The sequence below is a fragment of the Anas platyrhynchos genome, chromosome 29 (assembly GCF_047663525.1).
Source record: "Anas platyrhynchos isolate ZD024472 breed Pekin duck chromosome 29, IASCAAS_PekinDuck_T2T, whole genome shotgun sequence".
In the NCBI taxonomy this organism is placed as follows: domain Eukaryota; kingdom Metazoa; phylum Chordata; class Aves; order Anseriformes; family Anatidae; genus Anas; species Anas platyrhynchos.
The window spans coordinates 4,243,972-4,261,946 of NC_092615.1; the positions used below are offsets into that span (position 1 = coordinate 4,243,972).

Consider the following 17,975-nt stretch of genomic DNA (forward strand, 5'->3'; position numbering starts at 1 on the left):
TAACTTAAAATTCTAGCTTCCAGTGTGTGTGTGGAGAACTGCATATTTCCATGTATTTTCTTCATACAACTGTCTTTATTCCATTTGGGTTGTTACCATTTTATCTCTTTCTTCTCCTAACATGTCTTAAAAATGCTGCCTTGCAGGAAAAAAAAAAAGGGGGGGGGGGGGTAGGGTAGTGAAAAGTACTTGAAATGAACTTCTTGCTATCTCCCACAAGTACATTTATTGCGTGCAATAAAAGAACAGACATCAAAAGCAACAGACGGTGACGGAAGTGCAAAAAAGGACCAAAAAGAGGAAGAAGCTGCCTAATAATGCTACTGCACATATAGAAGTGCTCATGTAGTTCCAATTTTTCTATATAAAGAGGTCCTGTTTTAGTGTCATATTGGATAATTTTGATAACTTTTTGTTGAAATCATATACTGTAGATAATTTTAAATTGTACTACAATCACTACAGAAATTGCACTATGCTATAATAGTGAAGTTGCCTATAGCAACAGTTCCTTGCCTTCTGTTATGTCTCCTTCTCCTCCCCCTCCCTCACACCAGAAACTTCCCATAGCAAAATAGGTAAACAGGCACATACTTTAAAATAAATAAATAAGGGGCAGGGGGAAGGGGGTATTCATCTTTATCAGTGTATGGTGGTTTTACCTTGCTAGGCAGCCGAACTCCACCACAACCACTTTCTCACCCTACCCTCAAAAGAGGAGGGGAAAAAGTAAAGGAAAGAACAACTTGTGGGTTGAGATAAGGATAATATAATTAAAGGGAAAAATAATTATTAAGGAAAAAATATTATTAATTAAACAATTTAACTAAAGGGAAGGATTAAAAAAAAAAAAAAAAAGAAAAACAAAACAAAAAAAAAACAAACACCACACAACAAATAAAGGCTGTGTGGAAGTGCAGAGGAAATAAATTATTCTAAATTATTCTCTACTTTCCACGAATGAGCAATGCTTGACCACGTCCTCGAAGCAGGGCCTCAATGCACGTAGCCGGTGTTTGGAAGGACTGACGTTTTCACGAGAGCCCACCCTCCCCTCTTCTTCCTTTTTCCACCTTTTATTGCTGAGTGTGACGTCATATGGTGTGGAATATCCCTTTGGTTGGGTTAGGTCAGCTGCCCTGGGGATGTTCCTTTCTAACCATTTGCCCACCCCCAGCCTGCTGACTCCGGGAGGGTTGGAGAGAGTCCTAATGCTGTGCCAGCACTGCTCAGCAGCAGACCCAACCCCAGTTTTGAGACCCCTGCTGTTGTAGCTACAGGTGCAAAGCACAGCCCTGTGTGGGCTGCTGCAGGGAACGTTAACATCCCAGGCAGACCCAGTATGCGGTGTGGCATACAAAAGGAAGTACAAGGCTGTTGTGGGTTCTTTGTGCATTTACTTTATTACTGTAGATTTCAAGCCTCAAACTGGAGGCAGTTCCTAGCCTGGTCTGAAGTGTCTGAAGTGTCACGCATTCATCACTTAAACTCTGCTTTCAAATTGATTTTCACACTCTTTCAGATTTTTTAGAGTATTTTGGACCTCTGCTTTTTAAGACTTCTTGGAGAAAAATCTGGATTGTTTATTGTCAGATAAACCTGTTTCTTAGGTATCTTTGTTTTGGGTGTAAAGCAGGCACCATTTAAATATCCTGGGTAACAGTTATAAGCAATTTTAAAACATATGTTTGAAGAGGGATGCGTTTTCAGTACTTCCACAGATGTTTGAACTAGAGGCGTTGTTGTATGTCACTAGTACAGCGCAGTGTGTTCTGAAATGAAAACTGCTCGCAGCTACCTGGCTGTGCTGCAGCTGTTGCCATCCTGCCGTGCGGTTAGTGTTGCTGTGACCTCACGCTGAAGTTCTTATCTTCCTTTTGCTGTACGGTTATCTTGTCTACTTCTGGTAATCAGAAGGAGTTTCAGGTGTTGAAATGTGAGTGATTTTTAGCCTTTTATCTAGAGCAATCTGACCTTAGTCAGATATAAGTCTAATCAAGAGAGGATGAAACGGTTCATAGAATATCCTGAGCTGGAAGGGACCCATAAGGACCATCGACTCCAACCCCTGGCACCACGTAGGTCTACCCAAAATTTTAGATCATGTGACTATTTAAACTGTGTCAAAACCTTTACTGAAATCTAAAAAGATCACATCAGCTGGTTTCCCTTGATTGACTAGATGGGTGATCTTATAAAAGGAAATCAAATGTGTTAAACAGGACCTACCCCTCATGCACCCACATTGGCTGGGACCAATGACTGCATTGTCCCCCAGGTGTGTTTCAATAACGTCAGGGATAATCTCCATAATTTTACCAGGCACTGATATGAGACTGACAGGCCTGTAATTGCCAGAGTCTTCTTTATTGCCTTTCTTGAAAATTGGCACAACATTTGCCAGCTTCCAGTCTACTGGGACCTCTCCAGATTCCCAAGATCATTGTAAAACAATTGAGAGAGGTCCCGCAGTGATGTCAGCCAGCTCTTTAAGCACTCTGGGATGAATCCCATCTGGACCCATGGACATGTATGTCCAGTGCCTTCAAAAGCAGTTTCTCGGGGGACCTTGCTAACTAGTTCCCTGAGCAGCCTGAAGTCTGATTTCCCCATATCCAGGGATGAAGTTTTGGTGGCAGTTTTACTTCTGTCACCAAAAATTTTAAACTCAACCATTTCGTGGTCACTATGGCTGCCAATTGCCACATCCCCCACACGATCCTCTCTGTTCTCCAGCAACAGATCTAGGAGGGCACCTTTCCTAGTTGGCTTCCTTAGCACCTGCACCAAGAAGGTATCATCTAGGTGTTTTATGAACCTCATGGACTTGCTCGTGGTGATCCCAGTTGACGTCTGGCAAGTTGAAGTCCCCCATAAGGACAAGGGGAGTTGATCTTGAGGCATCTTAGTTCTGCAAAGAATAATTCATCAGCGTTGTCATCCTGGCCGAGTGGTCTGTAATAGACTCCCACAACGACATCCCCTTTAGTTGTTCGTCCCTTAATCCTTACCCAGAGCCTCTCAACTTTGCCATCACCAGCCTGAAGTTCCACACAGTCCAGCCCATCCCAAAAGCTTCCACTCCAAAAACTTCATTAGAAATTAGAAAGTAAAACCATCAATCAGACACTGCCACAAGTGCTGCCAGAGTTGAAAGCCACACTATGATACCAAATTGCCAAGGTTTAATAGATGTGACAGTCCTGATCCAGCGTGGCATGGATTCCTGCAAAGACCAAGAACTCAGCTGTGGGTGATCTTTGCAAGTGTTGTGTGTTGTGTCCCACAACAATCACAATAAGTGTGGACTGAAGCCTGCTGTGTGTAACAGCTGCCACCACAGCGTGGTTTGGGTTAACGGACGGAGGTGGCAGCTGTAGCAACATAACTTACACTTGTCCCTTGAGCACGTTGAATCTGCTTTCTCACTGGGACACAGATTTGTGCAAAAGACTTTGCCCTGTAACGGTTTAGTGGCCACATCTCTGCTGTCCATGCTGTTCCTTGGGGCTGCTGGGCAAGAAGGGGCATCCCTCGTGGAAGTGTCATTCTGGCTCCTAGTGATGCAGTGAGGGGTGTTTGGGTGCATTGCAGCACCTGGATCCCATGTTCTCTGCAGCTGCTTGGAGCAGGGTAAGGAATGATTCAAAGCTCCTGCTGACAGCCAGGGTGAAATAGCCTTCCAAATGATCCTCCGTACAGCTGACCCAACAGCACCATTGTGCTGAACAGAAATCTTAGCTATGAAAAGAGGCATTTGATCTCAGTGGTGTTGTCTCTAAATGCTGGAGGTTGAATCTCAAAGACCCTGACAGCATTCTATGCTGCCCTTATGAGCAAGCAGCCTTCCTCAATATCGGTGTGATGGTTTAACACTGAGGGGCAGCTCAGCACCATCATGCTGCACTCTCATTCCTTCTCCTCAAAAAAATAGGGAGAAAATGTGATGGAAAAAATCCCATGGTTTGAGGTAAGGACTCAACTATTACTGTCAGGGGCAAAACAGACTCAGCATCAGGGAGATCATTGTAACTTATTGCCTGTTGCTAACTGACTAGAGCAGTAAGGATTAAAAGCAAACTGAAGACAACTTCCCCCGTCCACACACTTCTACATCCTCCCCCCAAGTGGCACAGGCACTGTGTGGGCTCCTCTTCATGGGCTGCAGCTCCGGCCTGGGGCCTGCTCCTGCGGGGGCTCTCCACAGGCCGCGGCCTCCTCCAGGCCACATCCACCTGTTCCACCGGGGGCTCCTTCACCCATGGGGGGGCTGCAGCGTGGAGATCTGCTCCATGTGGGAGCCGTGGGTGCAGGGGGACAGCCTGCTCCACCAGGGGCCTCTCCACAGGCTGCTGGGGAGCTGCTGCTGCCTGCCTGGAGCACCTCCTGCTCCCCTCCACTGGCCTTGGTGGCTGCGGATTCCGCTCTCATTTCTCACACCTCTCTCCCAGCTGCTGTTAAGCATTTTTCCCCTTTCTGCAATGTGCTCTCCCAGAGGCACAACCAGCATTGCTCGTGGCTGGACTCTGTCCAGCAGCAGGTCCCTTTTGGAGCTGGCAGGAGCTGGCTCTGAGCTGACCTGGGGCAGGTGCTGGGCTCTGCTCACAGAGGCCACCCTGCAGCCCCCCTCACCAGCCCCCTGCCATGTAAGCCCGACACACTTGGCTTACTCAAGGTCAGCACAAGAAACCAGGTCAGCCGAGTTGCACTCTGGAGGTGCCCATTTTCCTTTGGCTGTGGAAGGAGACAAAGGGTACTGGGATGTTTGGCTTTAGACACTGCGAGGAGAGGTAAAGTGAATCCCCCTGAATTATCACAGGGGCCAGGTTGGGAAGAGTTATCTGTTTTTGTCACATGTGCTGCCATTTTCCAACTTCATTCTTAAAGGCTTCAAGTGCAGGGTGGATTTCTCAGGCTACGTCACATTTCTGGTGAATTCAACTGTATTTTCAGCATGGACTGAGGATAGATGGACAGGCAAAGAAGAGCCCACAGGCTGCAGTCTGCTAATGTCCAAATCTGTGCTGGGAAAGCAGTTGCTTTTTCTGTATAAAATGTGTTGCTGTTCCTAACAAATCTTGCTGCATGTCCTTCCTCTGCTTCCTCGGATAACTTTTGCCCTTTGTATTGCTGCTCCTTCAGTCCTGCCAGGAACGACACCGCTCAGCAGCTTGTTGTGCAGGACATCGCGTGTGGGACTCACCCACAGAAAGGATACCAGGAGGAAGACTGAGAAGTGGTTAAAGCCTCAGCCCAGCGTGTGAGAAGAACTTTTTCCCACACTGTTGCAAGGTAACTCAGCAGCTCTGGAAGTTTTAACACAATCTTTCTGCTTTGGCTTGCTGTCGGCTGTGTTAGGGGTACCTGGGAACACCAGTGATTCAGCTGTATGGGACTAAACAGGGCTGTGCAGCACAGATAACTGAACTGCTGCATCAGAGAAGGGAGAAAGGTGATTTTGAGGATTAGTATTAAAGACTGAGGCACTTCTTGGCTGGTAGATACCTGAGAAAGAAAATGGGAGATGAGTTCAGCTCCAGCAGAAGCAGTGGGAGTCTTTGTGGCCCACACAGCAGGACAGGGAGGGCCCATTTATTACGTCTGATCACGTTGTTCCCTCTGTGTGATGCTGAGTTCTTGGTCTGTGGTCACATCTGTAACAATGACTGGATGTGACAAAAAACAGAAGTACAAAACATCTCTGTTTGTTGCCAAGAGTAGTGCTTAGAGCCCAGGAGATCTGACACTGAGACCCCGCAGTGTGACGCAGGGATGGTGAGGATGCACACGTTTACTCTCTAGCTTGAACAGACCTGGCATCTAAGGATCCATCCATACAACTCCAGAGAATAATGCAAGGAGTGCTTCCTGGGAAACACTCCTTGGGAGTGCGAGGAGTGTTTCTTGGGAAACACACCCTAAGAGTCCTATGAACACATCTGTCCCAGTGGTTTGAGGAAGCAGTTTGTTGGTGGAAAAATGTAACCAGGAGCTTAAACTGTTGGCCTGTTTGGAAGGACTTCTCAGCTGTACTGGGAGTTGTACCCAAAGAAACTAAATTCCTTGGGGTCATTCTTTAAACAAATAGTTTTCTTACTTCTACACTGCCTTTTTCCTTGAAGTGCCAGTATATTTAAAGGCGTAAGCATAATTTTTATTAAAAAAATAAATAAAAATAAAATAAAAACTTGAATGGAATGTGTTTGCCTGAAACTGCATTTTCTTCTTTCTCACCATTTGGCCCTGAAAATTAGAAATGTTTAACATAAGTATGAAACTGGTCTCTCTGATTAGCTACAGAGGCAATTGCTTCCTTTCCCCTAGTTGTGGATGCTGGAGGATATAGATAAGCCACTGCCCTTTGACAGTGGTGTTCATTTAAAGCTCCTTCTGGGTTGTACAACTGCCCCTCCCAGCCTGCCACGTGTCTGTGCACTTTTATCCCTAGTAGAGCAACAAGGCACAGTCATTCTCCTGGAGCAGCCTCCCCTAAATCTGACGGAAATTGGTACTGAGACAGAATTAGGCTCCAGGGTCCCTGGTCCCACCACGTCCACTCCTGAGTCTCGCCGGAGAGCTGCTGGCAGCACAAGCACCTGCAGCTCGGGTGGATGCACTGGTGGCAGCTTCCAGCGGTAGCAGCAGGTCTCTCATTTGCATAGTGGAACATTAATTTTCTGTGAGAGCTACGCAGTGCTGCAGGGTATAAGTTCTGATGATCATTTCTAGCAAGGGTGTGGATTTGTGCCATCAAAGGATAAAAGTTGTTTTAAGCATTGTCAAATAATGAGTCAGCTCTGATTAATGTTTGACTGTGCAGGAGGCAGGCACTAGGACCTCCAGGATGTTACTTCTGCAGCCCTAACCAGAAGAGAAATCAGGAAATAACGCAGTGTCTCTTTCTGGGACTATGCCCTTGAAAATAAAGCTTTGCTGCTCCATGTGAAAGGGAGTTTATTCTCCAGGAATTTGGGAATTTGAGTCCAGACTTAGCTGCGAGCAGCTCCAAGGCATCGCTGCCACCAAGGCCCTGCATGGACGTGGCTGGGAGGTAAGTGCAAGGGACTGCTGGAGTTGCTGAGAGCAGGTGATGCATCGCCGTGTCTGCTCTGCCGGCGGGGAGGGATGGATGTCGTGTTACGAGGACTGCAGTCGGTGGGGAAAATGGCCATGTGTCGCCCGTTTTTCAACAGGTGATCTACATCTACCACTTGTCTTGGTGACCCTTAGTGCAGCCGGGTGTTAGTAAAATGGAACCTCTCCAGCCCGTGTTTCAGAGGGGTGTGTGCAATATGTCCGGCTCACATTGCAGTGCAGAGGTGCAATCTGCCAGCGTGTATGTCGCCCGTTCCACCTCTGTGCTGTTGCATTGTGGCAGCTCTTCTTCCAGCTAGAGTACCTCTGAGCACTGGAAACAAGCTTGAAATCTGTTTTGGGGTCAGGAACCCCACTGGGCTTTTGTGTTTCTCGTCTTTGTTACAAATGCTTAGGTTAACTGGTTAAAAAAAGTGTAGAACAACAAGAAAAAAAAATAGAGGAGGGCAAACATATTCTCCTAGGCTTTCTGCCCATGCATCCTGCTTGAGGGAATGCTCATTCCGGTGGTGGGAACTTGACGGGCTGGACATCTCCACGAACAAACAGTTGCTCCAGTATGAGGCGTGTGAGTGGCACCAGAGGATCGTGACTCACCGGCGTGCCCCAGGTTGCTGGGTGGAGGTGCTGGCTGGGATGGGTTGGGCACCCCGAGCCTCACAGGCTGCCCAGTGCCAGTGGGGGAGAGGAGAAGTGGAGCCCTTGGGAGCCTCGAGCAGAGCACCCCACCCTTCAAGCACCATCTGGTGCATTTGGCTAAGCCCGCCAGGGAGCAGCCACCTTCTTTGCACCTCTGCTCAAAGGCTTTAGTCCAGCAGGATAATAATGTGTGGCATGGATGGGCAGGACAAGGGGAGGTCTGTGCTAGCTAAAGATGGCTTCTGGGGCAGATAAAACTGCTGCCTGCTAATATTAGGCTTGCCACAGCTGCAGCTGTCCCTTTCTTTTGTTGTTCGGGATGGGGACGGGCACAGCAAGTCCTCAGATCCTTGTTGTCACAGCATCAGGCTGGGGATTGCCGCTGGTGGTGCAGAGGAGTGACCATGACTCACCCTCCAAAAGAGGAATAGAGCGGAGGGTGACATCGCTGCTGCAAGGCGCTGAGCGAGCCCCACGCCTCCCCCAGCCCGGCAGAGCCGAGGAGGCATCATCCTGCCCTGGCTGGAGGTTCCCACAGGGCCAGCTCTGGGTTTGCTCAGGAGGTGCAGGTGCTGCTGGTCCCAGACCCCCCTTGCCCGTGCTCTCATGTCAGGTGAGCACCACAAAAATCTCTTCCCCCTCCTCAGACATTTCTCTTTTCGGGAAGCCAACGCCTCTCTGGCTCCTCTGAGGACTTGGAAGCAGAGAAGTGCGGCGCTGCTGGGACAGCTTCGTGCTTTCTGGTTCTTGGGTAGGAAGGAGCAAGGTGGGCACGAAGCAGCTTTGCCTACGTGGGATGTGGTCTTATCAGGTGGCATCCTTGGTAGAGCCTGAAGCATGTGAGTCATTTGTGTGCTGAGGAATCCCACCTTCTCTTAGAAAAGGAATGAAAACATCTGCCTTGCAGCGATGGAGAGAAATTTCTACCAGCATGATGGATCTGGAGGAAGGGCGCTTTACTACGCTTTATTATGAGGACCCTGATGGGTTGAGGGATGGTCCTATGGTCTGGGGACACATGGCAGCCTGGGTCATGCCACCCAGGATGCAGGCTTGGTGTCACAAACCAGTGCCATGGGCTGTCCTGTGGCACTGCTCTGTCCCCTTCAGCCATCTGTGCTGCCTCCAGGCTCTGCTTTCACTGCCTGGGGCTTTCCCTGGGGACTGGACACGACCGAGGGTCTCTGCCCAGTGTGCCCACAGGCACTAGGGGCTCCCAGGGGGACAGCTTGGTGGCAGGGGACCATGGGGACCTTGTGTGATCATCCCGGGGCCAGCAGATGTGACAGTCCCACCTCATCCCAGCCTTGTCCATCAGCCTCACCCCTCAGGCAGGCAGCCCCTGCATCAGTGCTGCCACATCCCATGTCTGTGGGGCCCCTGTGCCTCTCCCAGCTCCGGATCTCGTGGCCCCGATGAGTGGGAGCTGCAGAAACAGGAGGTGAAATTGCCGGTTTCTGGTAAAACCGCATCTTCCTGCTGTCGCTCTGGTGGCCTCACAGCGCCGGTGGGTGGTGAAGCACCTCTCTGCTTCGCGGGGCAGGGAGAAGGGGCAAGGAGCAGGACACCTGCCTCCTGTTCCCACCTGGGTTTGGGGCAGGAGAGTCCCCAGAGCACACGCTGTGGTTTTGCAGCCCACTCCCATGGTGCAGGGCTGCCCTGGGCCATAAAGGCCCTTGGTGGAGGTGGGGACAGCGGCGGTGGCCTGGTACAGTGCAGGCTATGGGCTCGGCCCTATCCCTCCACAGCACTGCTTGGTTTCCTCTCCACAGGTGACAGCGGCAGAGGACGGGGAGTCCCTGATGCACTGACGGCCGAGCATGTCTGGGGTGAGTGGGGCTGCCAGCTGCAGGGGACAGCTCCTGATTGTGGGGACCTTGGGGCACCAAGGTCCTACGTCCCCGGTGCAGTCATTCTGGCCAGGGAGCAGGGGGGTCCCCAGGGCTGGCCCCGATGTCCATGGGAGGTGGAGGGGGACATGCCTCGAGGCCTCGCTGCCCCTGCCCTCGCTGCCCTTGCTGATGCCGCTTCCTCCCCTGCAGAAACACTGGCCCCCAGGGACGCAGTGCGTCACCAAGCACGACCATAACAAGCCCAAGGCCGGCGAGCTGGCCTTCCGCAAGGGGGATGTGGTCACCATCATCGAGGCCGTGGAGGTGAACCCGAGGGGCACGTGGGGGCCAGCCGTGGCCATGCGATGGAGGGGAGGGGACCCCAGGGCCATCGGCTGAGCTGCTGGAGCCGGCACCACCTTCCCCGGGGTGCCCCCTGCCTCCCCCTGCCCTGAGACCCTCTCCTCCCCAGGGCAAGGGCTGGTACCGTGCCAGGCACAACGAGAGCGGGCAGGAGGGGCTGCTGGCGGGCAGCGTGCTGCGGGAGCGCGGCGCCATCCGCGCCGACCACAAGCTCAGCCTCATGCCGTGAGTACAGCGAGGGGCCCGGGGGCGGCAGAGAGGGCTCTGATGTGCGTGGGGGCAGAGCAGCCCCCAGCCCTGGCCGTGGGGGGATTTGCTGGGGCAACAGCTGGCTTCACAGAGGTGTGCACACCCAGCACGGATGGGCCTGATGGGGAGGGGGGTTGTGCAATGGGCTTGGCACAGCCTTGGTGGGGTCTCTGCTCTTCCTGTCTTGCTGCTGGTGTCCTGTCCCCACGTCCCCTGTTCCCACGGTCTCTGTCCCCACGTCCCCTGTCCCCAGCTGGTTCCACGGGAAGATCTCAGGGGTGGAGGCGGTGCAGGAGCTGCAGCCTGCCGAGGATGGGCTCTTCCTGGTGCGCGAATCCATCCGGCACCCCGGCGACTACGTGCTGTGCGTGAGCTTTGGCAAGGAGGTGATGCACTACCGCGTGGTGCACGAGGAGAACATGCTGAGCATCGACAGCCAGCAGCGCTTCTACAATCTCATCGACATGATCGAGGTGAGAGCCCCCCCCCAGTCAGTGAGCTGCACTGGGGGGCTCCAGGGCTGGTCCAGCCAGCCCAGCACATGGTGATGGAGAACCTGTGGAGTGATCCCTGACCCACCTCGTGCCAGCGCTGCCATCCATGTGACAGCGTGGTCACCTCGTCCCGTGGTACTTGGGAGCTCACTGCTGCTGCCTGTGTTCTTTGCTGGGTTTTGTTCGGTGCAGCTCTCCATCCCGGGAAGTTCTCCCAGTTCCCCACTCAGTTTGGGGTGCAATGGACAGATCCGGGATGCCCTGGGGGCCACAAACCAGCTGTGCCCACAGCGTGCCCTGCCTAGGGTGGTGTGTCCCCTGTCCCTGCTCCTCTGGTGCTTCGTGCAGCAGTGGAGCTTGGAGCATTTTGGAAAACAAAGCTCCTGACAGCCTCTGCCCCCGTGCTCTGGCTGAGGCCTGAGCAGTGCTGAGGCTCAGAGGCGTTTTGCTGCAGTTCTCTCCCCTGAGCTCTCCCTTCATCCGCTCACCCTGTGGGACTCCCAGGCTTCCTGCTGTCACTGAGTTTATCACCAGCTCATGCTTTCAGCAGGCTCTTCCTCAAGATCTGCCTCTGCCCTGTCTCATAACTGTTCCATGCCTCATTTCTGGGGTTTTGTACTGCCATATATTTTCCTCATTTAGACACAACTTCTGCTTTCAGACCAGCCCTTTCCCCGCCCAGCTGCCCCAGCCCCGCTCAGTAACCACTACGGCCGTGCTGCTGTTTCCGCTTCACCTCTGCAAACCCAACTCGGACGTGTTGCTCCCCCCAGGGCCGGGCCATAGCTCCCGCAGGGTTCAGCTCCATCATCTGCTGCCCAGCTCGCCGGTAGCATCCCAAATCCTCTCCTGGTCATGGTGCCTCCCCATGGAGACCAGGGCTGAGATGCAGGCTGGGAACTGCAGTGCTGGGGGAAAAGCAGGATTTCATGCAGCCCAAGCAGGAGGGGCTGTGGGCACCTCAGGGCCAGATGGAGGTGGTAGCTTTGGAGGCAGGGGCCTGTGGAGCACCCCAAAGCCATTTCCTGGCTCTGCACCCACCACCTGCCCCAGCCCCGTCTGTCCCTCCCTCTGCAGCACTACACGAAGGAGCAGGGAGCCATCTGCACCAAGCTGGTGAAGCCCAAGCCAAAGACGGGGATGAAGTCAGCCGAGGAGGAGCTGGCCAAAGGTAGGGGATGGTGGGAGAGGATCAGGTCTGGGTTTTGGGGAAGGAGGTGGCACGGCCCCACTGGTGGCCTTTTTGACCTGTCCTTGCGCCTGTTCTCAGCCGGCTGGTTGCTGAACCTGCAGCACCTCACGCTGGGAGACCGCATCGGGCAAGGCGAGTTCGGAGGTAGGTGAGGAGATGGAGACAGAGATCCCTGAAGGACATCCCCCAGTGTCCTTCCTGGGCACTGTCCTGGGGCTTTTGGGGTCTCAGCCTGGGATGTGGGGAGTGGGATGTGCAGCCAAGGGCTCAGCCCCATGACACATGCCCCATGCCCCCTCCCAGATGTCCTGGAGGGCGAGTACATGGGGCAGAAGGTGGCTGTGAAGAACATCAAGTGTGATGTGACCGCCCAGGCCTTCCTCGCTGAAACTGCTGCCATGACGTGAGTGCCTGGGGGGGCACTGAGGGGACACTGCGGGGGTATGGCCAGGCCCTGCCCCATGACCCAGGCACAAACAAGCACCCCCTTGACCATGGTCGCCTCCTTTCAGGAAGGTCCGGCACAAAAACCTGGTGCGTTTGCTCGGCGTCATCCTGCACAACGGCCTCTACATCGTCATGGAGTTCATGAGCAAGGTGAGAGCGTGTCCTCAGCCAGTGGGACTCAAAGCTGCTCAGTTTTTGGACAAAATCCCTGGTCTGGGGCTGCACTGGGTGGATACCGGGCAGCTCTTAGATGCTTCTCCTCCTCCGTCAGGGCAACCTGGTGAACTTCTTGCGCACACGGGGCCGCGCACAAGTCACTCCCCAGCAGCTCCTCCAGTTCTCTCTGTAAGTGCCCCCTGCCCTCCCCACCACTGGGACCAGCGCTCTGCATCCCGCTGGGAGGCACGCGGTGACACTGCCTCGCCACCACAGGGACGTAGCCCAAGGCATGGACTACCTGGAGTCCAAGAAGCTGGTGCACAGGGACCTGGCTGCCCGCAACATCCTCATCTCCGAGGAGCACGTGGCCAAAGTGAGCGATTTCGGCTTAGCCCGGGTCAATCCCAAGGGCACGGACAACACGGTGCTGCCCGTGAAGTGGACGGCTCCCGAGGCCCTGAAGCACAATGTGAGTGATGGAGGGAAGGGAAAGGGTCTGGGGGTGGGGTGGGGTGTCCTAAAGCAGCTCATCCCATTGGGTCCCCCTTTCCATACCCACCCACCGCCTCCTACCAACTCATCCCTGCCCCACGGCAGCTCCTGGTGCCACCAGCCCCATGTCTCCCAAAATTTGGCTTTTGTCCTGATATTGGGGCGTGGGGGGGATTTAGGGCATCTCCTATGGGATGTGACGGGCTGGGACAGCTGGGTTGGAGCTGGAGTCCTGGTGGTGAAGGAGGGCCAGGCCACGAGGTCGCAGCCCGATGAGGGGAGGACAGCCCCGGGTGCAGCAGGAGATGAAGGCACAGCCCTGGGGAGCCCAGCACAGCCCCCACCCAGCTGCAGCCTACCCCCTCGTGCCGTGGCAGAAATTCTCCTCCAAGTCGGACGTGTGGAGCTACGGGATCCTCCTGTGGGAAGTGTTCTCCTTCGGCCGAGCACCCTACCCCAAGCTGGTGAGTGCCAGGGGACACTCTGGGTCATGTCCCCAGGGGATGGACGGGAAGGGGACATCCCAGCTCCCCCTGGCCAGTGAGGTCCCAGCTCCCTCCTTCATCCCTAGAGCCTGAAGGAGGTGACAGAGCTGCTGGAGGAGGGGTACCGCATGGACCCCCCCGAGGGCTGCCCGCCTGCCATCTACGCGCTGATGAAGAGCTGCTGGGAGATGGAGCCGGGCAAGCGGCCGTCCTTCAAGAAACTCACAGAGAAGCTGCAGAAGGAGCTGAAGCACCTAAGGGACGTTTAACCTGCGTCCTGGTCCCAGAACCCATGGCCAGACGTCCCCCAGACCCATCGGGGTAGGGAGCAGCATGGAAATGAGCAGCCAGGCAACCTGCGTGCTGCTTTCTCCCAGAGAAGATGGGACAGTGGAGTGGCAGGGTGCCCTCCTCCCCTGGGGTGGCCGAAGAGGATGCAACAACCTCCCACCGTCCCCATATGGGTCTTTAACCCAGCCACACGTGGGGCCACCTGGAGCGGCGGCAGGGACCCCGACCTGCCAGGCTGCAGAGAGCAGCCCCACGGGGGTGCTGTGTGCATGGCCCCCTATTGGGTCCCTTTGATACCCCCACCCCTCAGGTGATGGGACAGGACGGGACATCCCAGCCTGCTGGAAAAAGAAACCCCAACCCCAGCAGAGCCCCACGCTGGCACAAAATGAAGGCCCCAAACACAGCCAGCTCAACCGCCTGGATTTGTTGGTTTTGGTTTTTTTTTGTGTGTGTTTTTTTTGTTTGTTTGTTTGTTTTTGTTTTTTTGATTAAACCAAAGAAATTAGTTCAACAGCATCTTTAAGTCTCCAGTCTCAAATTAGTGCTCTCTCTTACATGGGGCTGAGTGCACCAAAGCATGGGGAGGGGTGAGCTGGAGCTTCGGCCCTCGGAGACCCCCACGTGCAGCCCGGCCCCGCTCTGCTTGGGGCTCTGCACGCAGCCAGGGATTATTCTTTTAATCAGAGTCTGTATGGGAATTGCTGCGTATAGATTACGGGAGCTGGACTCGTCCTCCAGTGGTGGGAAGCCCCCAGCCGCGCTGGCTCGCAGGCAATCTCGATGTCTTGGTGGAGCAGGGATTAACGGGGCCGCGGGGCTGCGGGTATGTGTGCGCCCGCCTGCTTCCTCGTTTCCCTCCCAGTCCTTCAACCCTTGATTGAGTTTTTCGGCTAATTCTCTTCTGTGTCCTTTGCGCCGACTTCTTGCACCTCTCACCCCGCTGAGCTGGGTGGCTCCGGGTGCCCACGGTGCCAGGCAGGGTCTGAACCTTCCATCAGAGCCCGTGCGATGGGGTATCTCAGCGAGGTATGGGTCCCCAGCACCCTTGGGTGCAGTGAGAGGCACAAGAAGGTCTTCCCACCCCGGTGTCTGTGCCTTCCCCTCCTAATGCCTTAATCCAGCCCTGATCCGCAGCGCCCCTGGGTCCTGCTGACCTTGCAGACACCGGCCCCGGGCAGGACCCGGCTGGGCACCACAGGGCACAGGGCACCGCAGCCTCCCACCCATGGCCTCCTTCTTCACAACAGCCCTGAAGAACCTGCGGGGGGGCGAGGAGGAGCCCCAGGCACCCCCCAAGGACACCAAGGCGGCCACTCTGCCCAATGGCATGTCCCGCGAGGAGTTTGAGGAGTACCAGCGGCAGCTTCTGGAGGAGAAGTAAGGCTTTGCTGGGGCTGTGGGGTCCCCCACGCGCTGGGACCAGGGTGTCACCCACCACGGGATGTCCCCTGCGTGGATGGGACGAGGACAGGGAGGCAGGGGATGGGAGCAGAGTGGGTGCTCAGCGATCCCTGCAGTATGAGAGGTCCCAATGGTGCAGGAAGTCCCCATGGGTGCTGGCACAGGGGTTCGGCACACTGCAGGTGACCAGGGGCAGGTGCCTGGTGCCACCCTCACCCCAGCACCCATGGAGCCACAGGACAATGGGCACAGCACGGACCCCCTCCCCAGATCTGGGTGATTTAGGGGCCTCAATCGGGACAGCATCAGGGAAGCGAGAGGCCACAGGGGCAGCAAGTCCCTGCCACAAGTGTCACCACCTGGAAGGGGCTGGAGGGGCAGGATGCGGCCCCCGGTGTCTGCCTCGCGTGGACCTTTGTGCTTTTGGACGGGTGCAGCGATGCTGCAGGGCCGGGGTGCAGGGCAATGGGGGGGGTTCAGCTGGGGCAGGGGTGACAGCGTGGCACCCACCGTGCAGGATCGAGCGGGACAAGGCCTTCGCACACAAGAAGGCAGAACGGGCGGCCGTGCGCATGCACCTGCGGGACAAGTACCACCTGGCCCAGGTAGGGACACACGTGGGGTGCCCTGAGCCCCCCTACCCTCCCCGATAGCCCTGGGCTGGGTGGCTGCTGTCCTCCTCCACCACCCTGGTCCCCTGGGATGGGAGATGATTCCTGAAGAGGGCAGCAAACAGCTGCTGTCTCCGTCCATCCGCCCGTCCGCCCGCACACGTGTGTGCCCAGCAGTCCCAGTGTGGGACTGGGCAGCCCCCGGTGTCCCCCAGCATCCCCACTCCTGGGTATCCCGAAGGGACCCTGCTCCTCCCTGTCCCCCCCCGAGGCCGGTGGCACCCGGTCCATCCTCGACCCCAACCTCTCCCACCCATGTGCAGGACGAGCGGGACGATGCCCAGCTGCACGTGGCGGGCGGCGGGGTGGAGGTGCCGCAGGAGCTGGCCGCCATGGTGCGCAGCGAGGAGGAGGAGGAGGAGGAGGAAGAGGAGGGGGCCTTCGCCTTCCTGACCAAGCTGCGGGAGATCGATCTGCCGGCGCTGCGGGGCCGGGCGCTGGGCACCGTGGACGAGGTGAAGGAGAAGTGCTCCCTGATGTAGCGCCAGCACTGGCAGAATTGGGCTCAGTCCCAGGGAGCGGGCGGGATGTGGGCATTGCGGGTGCCCGGTGCTGCGTGCCATGTGCCCCACTGTGCTGCCTGCATTTGGGGTTTTCCTCCCCCAAATCATTCCCTGGGGCTTTTTGGGGCACTGGGCAGGGACACCTGGGTCCCCTCCTGCCACACTGGCCAAGCTCCAGCGTCCCAGGTGCCACCCCCCAGCTGGGGCAGGCAGTGGTCCCCAACGCTCCTGCCACATCTTTCACCAGCCCTGGGGTTGCCCACACTGTTTGGATCAATAAAAATGGTATTTTGCAGGACTGGGCTGGTGCTTGTGCCATACAATGCTGTCTGCATGACCCCCACCTGCACAGTGCCACCATCCCCAGGGCTACCCCATGGGTGGGCAGGGCGGGGACAGGGACACCCCTGCAGCCCCCCGTGTCCCCATGCCGGACACAGCCCCATGTGCCCAGCACATCATTACCCTTGGTCTCCACAACCCCAACCTGCAGGATCTGTCCCCAGCTCCTGCAGCAGCCCCCAGGCACAGTTCCCCCCAGCAGGAACCAGCAGGACCCGGTGTCCCCACCAGGGCATCCCCAGGACAGGGTCCCCACTGCCTCCTGCCCACCCCAGGGGCTCCCCACTGCCAGGCTCAGCAGCAGCGCGGGCTTAAACGCCGCCACGCGGGCACCCGCGCCGGAAGGCTGCAGGCTGCTGAGATCACTAATACCTGCCTATTTTAGTGAGGTCTAATCTGCCTGAATCGCCTGTCCCCGAGGACTAAGCTAGCTGAACCCTCGCAAAATGTACCACCAGCACTGGCCCCGAACGCCACCGCCCTGCCGGAGCCGGCCCGGGAGTCACGCTGTGTGTGCATGAAAAGAAAGGACGCGCTGAGCTGCCTCCGTCCTCCCCACGCTGGGGCCATCTGCTCCAGAAAGGCCCATGGGGACGGCGCTGCCGCGGGCTGCCCACAGTGGCGGGGCCGAATCCGGTGCCGGTGGGGTGGGCGGCGCGGTGCAGAGCCCGGTGGCTGCGAGTGCCGCGGGTCTCGGCCGCCCCGGTGGCGTGGGGGTCCCCAGGTGCGTGGTGCTCGGCCCCTCGGGTCCTGGTGCGAGGGGCTGGTGTCTGCTGGAGCATCCAGGCATGGCCGTGGCACTGCCGTCCCCGCTGTCCCCACCATCCTGTTGTCACCACTGTCCCTGCCACCCCTCCTGTCCCTGTTGTCCCCACCATCCAGCCACGCTGCAGGACTCGCAGCATCTCCCATTCAGGCATAAAAATCAACTCGTGTTGATTGGGACGGGGCCATGTCTCCCCAGCAGCCCCCAGCCAGCTCCTGTTCCCACGCCATGTCCCCGCTCCCTCTGGGACAGCAGCACCAAGGTCCCCAGGCAGCCTGGCCCCGTCCCCAGCCCAGCTCCCAGTGCTCCCAGCGGGGCTGCACAGGGCTCCCAGTGCCGGCTGGGATCCGGGTCAGGACCCTCCGCCAGGTCTCCCCGGCTAATCGTCCTGCCCCCCCGCTGTCCCCACACCGCCACCTGTGCCTCGGCACCCTTTTGGGTCACCCCTGCCGCCCACCCGCCCGCCCCAGGCCTCTTAATGAACTAAAAAAGTGACAAATCCCCGGCAGAGCTGGTCACGTGCGGCCGGCGGCCCCCGGCCCCGACCCCCG

The 17,975-nt window shown here is 56.4% G+C and overlaps 2 protein-coding genes across 5 annotated transcripts; both read left to right on the top strand.

The window, feature by feature from the left end:
• The first annotated feature begins 5,085 nt into the window (after positions 1-5,085).
• Positions 5,086-14,202, top strand: MATK (megakaryocyte-associated tyrosine kinase). 4 transcript variants are annotated; one of them, XM_038169235.2, is made up of 14 exons: positions 5,086-5,292; positions 6,821-7,051; positions 9,507-9,563; positions 9,777-9,890; positions 10,039-10,154; positions 10,432-10,651; positions 11,750-11,843; positions 11,943-12,008; positions 12,168-12,267; positions 12,377-12,461; positions 12,583-12,656; positions 12,744-12,939; positions 13,340-13,426; positions 13,534-14,202. In XM_038169235.2, exons 3-14 carry the CDS (start codon positions 9,555-9,557, stop codon positions 13,714-13,716), a joined length of 1,344 nt encoding a protein of 447 aa, XP_038025163.1. In that variant the 5' UTR covers positions 5,086-5,292; positions 6,821-7,051; positions 9,507-9,554; the 3' UTR covers positions 13,717-14,202. The 4 variants fall into 4 exon arrangements, with proteins under 4 accessions (XP_038025163.1, XP_038025165.1, XP_038025166.1 ...); XM_038169237.2 differs by having other exon boundaries at positions 5,143-5,292; positions 9,483-9,563; XM_038169238.2 differs by lacking the exons at positions 5,086-5,292; positions 6,821-7,051 and adding an exon at positions 7,372-8,347.
• Positions 14,203-14,431: 229 nt separating this feature from the next.
• On the top strand, positions 14,432-16,337 carry LOC110352788 (complexin-3-like). Its single transcript, XM_027472487.3, has 3 exons — positions 14,432-15,118; positions 15,660-15,747; positions 16,077-16,337. The coding sequence occupies exons 1-3, from the start codon at positions 14,967-14,969 to the stop codon at positions 16,293-16,295; spliced, it is 459 nt and encodes a 152-aa protein (XP_027328288.2). The 5' UTR covers positions 14,432-14,966; the 3' UTR covers positions 16,296-16,337.
• Positions 16,338-17,975: the final 1,638 nt, after the last annotated feature.